General features: G+C 37.6%; 1 protein-coding gene across 1 annotated transcript in view; it reads left to right on the forward strand.

Annotated features, from left to right (window-relative positions):
- Positions 1 to 6,796, forward strand: part of LOC106872940 (ubiquitin-protein ligase E3C) — a 78,103-nt gene that overhangs the window by 66,936 nt on the left and 4,371 nt on the right. The window contains exons 21-22 of the mRNA XM_014920117.2: positions 4,082 to 4,180; positions 4,317 to 4,473. Of these exons, the coding sequence (XP_014775603.1) occupies positions 4,082 to 4,180; positions 4,317 to 4,473 (256 nt within the window). The remainder of the gene's footprint in view (positions 1 to 4,081; positions 4,181 to 4,316; positions 4,474 to 6,796) is intronic.

Below are 6,796 nucleotides of genomic sequence, written 5' to 3' on the forward strand. Positions count from 1 at the left end.
AAGAGCCAGTTCAGCGGCACTGGCAACGATCTCGCTCGAAGAAATTTCATGTGTCACCAGCACAAGAGCCAGTCCAGCGGCACTGGCAACGATCTCGCTCGAAAAACCTCATGTGTCACCCGCACAAGAGACAGCCTAGGGGCACCGGCAACGATCCCGCTCGGAAGATTTCATGTGTCGCCCGCACATGAGCCAATCCAGGGGCACTGGCAACGCAAATTTTGACACAAGGCCAGCAATTTAGGGGGAGGGGGCAAGTCAATTACATCGACCTCAGTGCTCAACTGGTACTTATTCTATTGACACGGATGGATTTGAACACGGCATTGCAAGTGCAGGCATGGCTGTATTGTTAAGAAGCTTGCTTCCTAACCCTGTAGTCTAAGGTTCAGTACCCCTGCTTGGCACCTCAGGCAAATGTCTTCTACTATAGCCTGAGCCCCAACTAAATCTTTGTGAGAGGATTTAGTTGACAGAAACTGGAAGAAGCTTATTGTTTACATACACATACATGTATATGTGTGTGTGTGTACCCTTGTCTTGACATCATATGCTTGTTATAAACAGTCATCACCATCATACACGTGATGGTGTTGATTGCCAGTCTTCCATGGAAAGCATGTCTGGCCATGGAGAAATGTTACCTTGCTTGGAGACAGGTAGGGGTTGGCAACAAGAAGGGTATCTTGCTGTAGAAAATCTGCCTCAACAAATTCAATTTGACTTATGTTAGCATGGAAACATGGACATTAAATGATGTCGTGGTGGTGGCTGCTGCTGCTGGTTAATAGAACATTCACCAATCACACAGTGCTTCTAATGATCATTTCCTAAAGAATGCCTTTGTGAGCTAGTGCCCTGATAAAGACTGAGTTCAACAATAATGATTTACTACCAGCTGTCAAATCTGGTTAGTAGTCTCTACTCTATCATCCATGAAAGTTTTGGCTCAAAATTGTTCTTTGGGGGATGAAACCTATGTAAATATCAAAATGTGATCTTTGGCAATAATGGAAATGTTCATAATGTGATACCAAAGGTGGTCTTTTGTGGACTACTGCTCTGTTTATTGAACCTCTGAATGGTGTACTACCTAATGATAGTCTGGAATATTCATACTTAACCATCTGAACCATATACAGCATAGTCTAAATGCACATCAGTTCTGCTGCTGCTTCTACTGCTGCAGTTGTTGAGTAATCGTAGTTCTGCATGTGCAAGGGTAGTTTTTTTATGTATGTCTGGGAGCAACCTGTAAGTCCAGTTGTCCAGAGACATAGATGAATATTGTATTTGACAGGCATTTGATTGTGGCCATCCAATTCCTATTGAAGTGTTTATTTTATAATTTGGTCCTTTTTTAAAAAACAATGAGTTTGTTTAGGGACATTTAGCTTCAATTTTGAATAGGCTGAGCACTTTCGCAGAATCTTCTTCACTGGAATTTGAGGTATTATTTAAGAAACTTTACAAAAGAAGCTGTTGATCACAAAATAGGACAATATATTTATCCTGTCAGTAACTAGTAAAGTTTTCTCAAATGGAGAACTTTGCATTTCAATTTATGTTGTAATATGGGAGTTCTATTTTTAATTGAATTTGTTTCTTATTCTCCAAGTGATAACCTTCTCAGCAGTTACAAGGGATATATCCTTCACTCTCTCGCATTTAAACTAGCCATATCTGGCCCAATTCTCCCTGTTTATGTTCAAACCAGCCAGATCCAATCTCTCACACCTATCCTATAATGTCATTATAAAAACTAAATAATCACACAAAGCTATGAGATAATGCATGAGTAATTCAAAACAATGTGAATAAATCTGTATTGAAAGTAGACCCAGGAAGACGTGGGACGAGGTGGTGAAATTGCTGTGCTTGTGAAGACATGTCAAGCTAAGTGAACTTTTGTCATTGCCAGTGCTGGTGACATGTATTATACATACATGCATAATACATACATGCGTACATACATACATACATACGTACGTACATCCATACATACATATATGCACACATACATACAAACAAGACTATGGTGTTTGATGTTGTCAATATTCCAATGACAGACTATTGTTTCTGGGCTAGATCCGGTAGTCTCTCCATTGGGGAAAAATTCGAAATATAAAACCAAGACTGTAAACACACACACACATACATACGCGTGCACGCGCGCACACACACACACACACACATACACATACACAATTGATATACGTACACGTAAATGTCTGCATGCGCACGTGTGTGTGAGCAATAGATCGATTGAGAGTACTACGTATTTACATGAATATGTGTATGTGTATCTGTGAATGCATATACATACACACATGCACACGTATTCAGAAACACACACATACACACAATTGGCATACGTACACAAACATACCTATGTATATGTGTGCGTGCGTTGTCGATAGGCATTTCTTCGTACATTAATATGATTTTAATGTGTATGTGCATATATAAGAGTATGTGCTCATGTGTGCATGCATAGACACACACACATACACAGAAACACAAAGAAATGCACACACAAACACACACATAGTCATATACTAATGCATATAAATTCAAGTGCATTCATGGCACTTGCGGCAGTGACACATAAAAAAATGTTTACAATCAGTAAAGTGGTTGATGTTAGGAAAGCATCCAACCATAGAAACCAAGCCAAAACAGATGATTGGAGCCTGGTACAGCTCTCCAGCTTACCAGTTCCAGTGAAACTATCTAACTCATGCCAGCATGGAAAACAGACGTTAAATTATGATGACGATGGTGATTATGGTTGTGGTAGTGGTGAGAGATAGAGAGAGAGTAGATTGCTTTTCCTTGTTGGAACAAGATAGATAACTGTCACTTGTCTAACAGCATAACAAGAACATTCAAGACACATAGCATGGCATAAGCACATAGGCGCAGGAGTGGCTGTGTGGTAAGTAGCTTGCTTACCAACCACATGGTTCCAGGTTCATTCCCACTGCGTGGCACCTTGGGCGCCTTGGGTGTTTGTGTGTCTGTGTTTGTCTCCCCAACATCGCATGACAACCGATGCTGTTGTGTTTATGTCCCCGTAACTTAGCGGTTCGGCAAAAGAGACCGATAGACTAAGTACTAGGCATCCATTAGGTAAAAGCTCCTTGAACTTTTTCACCCCGTTATGCTTTCAGAGTACCCTCCTCCACTGCTATCAGGTCACCTGGTTAACAGAAGTTACCAAATACTTTCATGTTAACATTTAATGGAAAGAATTTATTTCAGTGGTTCTCTGTTAACTATGCATGTGCAATTTGCCAGAAACAAAGCTACATACTGTGCCATACTGGAGAGGAATTCCATCTGATTGGCAGCAGTTGCCTGCATCAGATAAAAGGAATCATGAATTGTACAGATTTTCTGAAAATCTTGGAGAAGACATGCCAAATGTCATTTGGACCAGTCATGAATTTTTCGGCATGGTTGTGATCCAAACCATACTCCAAAAATAATCAAAAGATTCATCGAAAGACAAAAAGAAATCTCGTTACTGCAGCTGCCAGCACCCTCTGCAAATTTGTATCCATGTGACTGTTGTAAGAAGTTTACCTCCCAACCACATGGTTCTGGGTTCAAACCCAGTGTATGGCACTTTGGGCAAGTGTCTTCTACTACAGCCTCAGGCTGACCAAAGCCTCGTGAGTGATTTTGGTAAATGGAAACTGAAAGAAGACTGTTGTGTGTGCGCCTTTATCTCTGTGTTTGTTCTCCTCCTACCACATGACAACCAGCTTTGGTGTGTTTACGTCCCTGTAGCTTAGCAGTTTGGCAAAAGAGACTGATAGAATAAGTACCAGTACTTTAAAAAATAAGTACTGGGGTTGATTTGTTCAACTAAAATTCTTCATGGCATTGTCCCAGCATGGCCGCAGTCTAATGACTAAAACAAGTGTAAAGGTAAAAAGAAAAAGATAAAAAGATCCTACTTGTTTATATAAACTACAATTTAAAATCAAAATCAATTCATTATAAATTTTATGGCTACTTTGGTTTCTTTGTTTTGTTTTTATATTTTGTGATTTTCTTTTTTATATTTGTTTAGATTGAGGAGCTAAAACCAGGTGGCAAAGACATTCAAGTAACTAATTATAATCGGATTGAGTATATCCATTTAATGGCAGATTATAAATTAAATAAGCAGGTCTGTGGATTTTGCTTAATTATCATTTTTATTTTTTTATTTTTTTTCAAATTATTAAATGACTCAAATTTTTTGTGCCTAGAACAATTTTCACTTTGATTTCAAAATGTCATGAACTTTTTTGTTTCTTCTTTAGATTCGACCTCATTGCCATGCTTTCCGATTAGGTCTTGCTAATGTAGTCAATCTGGAATGGCTGCGTATGTTTGATGAACATGAACTGCAAGAACTGATATCTGGAGCCAACACACCTGTGAATCTCGAAGACTTAAAACAACACACTAATTATTCAGGTTAGTTTCTTAATTATGTTCTTTCACTCTTTGATACTGCTTTCATTTTTGAAAGTGCACATACATTAACTACTGCTATCTTGATTTATCTTGGTTAATAGGAAGAATCTCCATCGATTTCATATTTTGGCACAAGGCCAGCAGTTTTTTGTGGGAGAGGATAAGTCAATTACACCACCCCCAATACTCGACTGGTACTTATTTTATTGACCCCAAAAGGTTGAAAGGCAAAGTCGGCTTCAGCAGAATTTGAACACAGAATGCAAAGACAGACAAAATGCCAATAAACATTTCACCTGGCATGCTAACGATTCTGCCATTTAGCCACCTTAAGAAAAATCTATATTAAGTGTATTATCTCAGTGCACCTGTCTGGTGTAGGATTTTATATATATATATATATATATTGATGTGTAAAGGTAAGATCCAAGGATCAAGGTATAGGAACTTATTGAACTTCAAGCAATCCATAGAGGATATAAAAAACAACTTTCAGGAAAAATAGTGGTTTATTGGCACAGAAGGTTGAGAATTTTTCCCATATTGAAGTTCGATAAGCTGAAAAAAGTTAATTTTATAGTTCACACTTAGCAACAGGGATTGTTGTATCTGCGAATAAACAGCCAAAATTTAGAGAATGGAGTAGATAAAATCCAGGCTACATGTTTCATAGCTAGCGAAACCTTGGAAGTAGTAAATTATCCCAATGAGGGGCAGGCTGCAAGCTACTTTTCAGGCCAAGGATACCTTAATTATCTGAAGTTTACATTGTCATTAGGAGATCCCATGTAAACTCGTTGGGGATTCAACTGAAATACAATCAATTCATTAGGATCTCCTAATGACAATATAAACTTCATATAATAAAGGTATCCTTGACCAGAAAAGTAGCTTGTGGTCTATCCCTCATTTGGATAATTTACTATTTCTGAGATTCCATTAGCTATGAAACATATGTAGCCTGGATTTTATCTGTTCCATTCCCTAAATTTTGGATGTATATATATACATATATATATATATATATAATATGTATTTTTTTATTTTTTTTATTTATTTATGTGTTTCAGCCAAGTGGCTGCGGTCATGCTGGTGCACCACCGTGAGGATGTATATTATTTATTTGCAACATTCTGTGTTGATGTATTTCATGGTCATGTAGAGAAAAATAGCTTTTGTAATGAAATTTATATTGGAGCAAAACTATGAAAGAGAAATTATATCTCATATTTATTTATTTCTTCTTCTTCTTATTATTATTATTATTATTATCATTATCATTATTATTATTATTATTATCATTCAGAATCATTAGCACATCAGACGAAATGCTTAGCATCATTTCTTCTGTTTTTATGTTCTGATTTCAAATTCTACCAAGGTCGACTTTGCCTTCATCCTTTCAGGGATTGATAAAATAAGTACTAGTTGAGCACTGGGGTTGATGTAATCAGCTGACACCACCATCACACACACACACAATTTCAGGCCTTGTGCCTATTGTAGAAAGAATTATTTAGTCCAAGAAAGCAAGGCTCATAACTCTTAGAGTTTCTCCAGGAATAACAAGGCCGATGACTGGAGGGAGCAGTGACATAGTTGCAGCCTTGAGAAGTATTGGTATAAGAACATTATGGAAGATGAGATATGATAGAGAGAACGAGGTGTAGGGAGTAAAATGAAGAAGAGATATTTCAGAATTTTCTGGTCTAGCAGATCAGAAACCTTGTTGTAATGGTAAAAAAAACTCGAAGGTAAGAGCTAATGATTATAGAACAGTGAATGATGATTTACTCCTCAGTGAGATGATTTTCTTTAATGCAGACTTGTGTCTTTGAAGGGTTTGTGCATATAATAGCTGAGTTATTTCTAGACCTGAGTATTTAGCTAATGTGAGGTGTATTTGTACCTTGTAGAGGGTCAGCAACTTCACAGAGCTGAAACAAATTTATTTTAATATGGGGTATGACCGCCTTTGACAGTAATTACAGCTTGAATTCTATGAGGTATGGACTTGTACAAAGTTTGAATTGTTTCCAAAAGAATTTTTGTCCATTCTTCAGCTAAAACAGTCTCCAGTTCTTGTGATGATGGTGGAGGATATCGACTCCTTACTTGTTTTTCTAAAATGCACCATAAATGTTCAATAATATCAAGATCTGGGGACTGTGGTGGCCAGATAAGATGTTCAACTTCACTAGAATGTTCTTCGTGTGTGCCATTTAGTAACAACTTTAGCTGTCTGAATTGGTGCATTATCATCATGAAAGATTACGTTTCCCTCCGAAAACAGTTCCACAACCATAGGATGAATTTGATCAGA

This window comes from Octopus bimaculoides, chromosome 19 (genome assembly GCF_001194135.2).
Source record: "Octopus bimaculoides isolate UCB-OBI-ISO-001 chromosome 19, ASM119413v2, whole genome shotgun sequence".
Taxonomy (NCBI): Eukaryota; Metazoa; Mollusca; class Cephalopoda; order Octopoda; family Octopodidae; genus Octopus; species Octopus bimaculoides.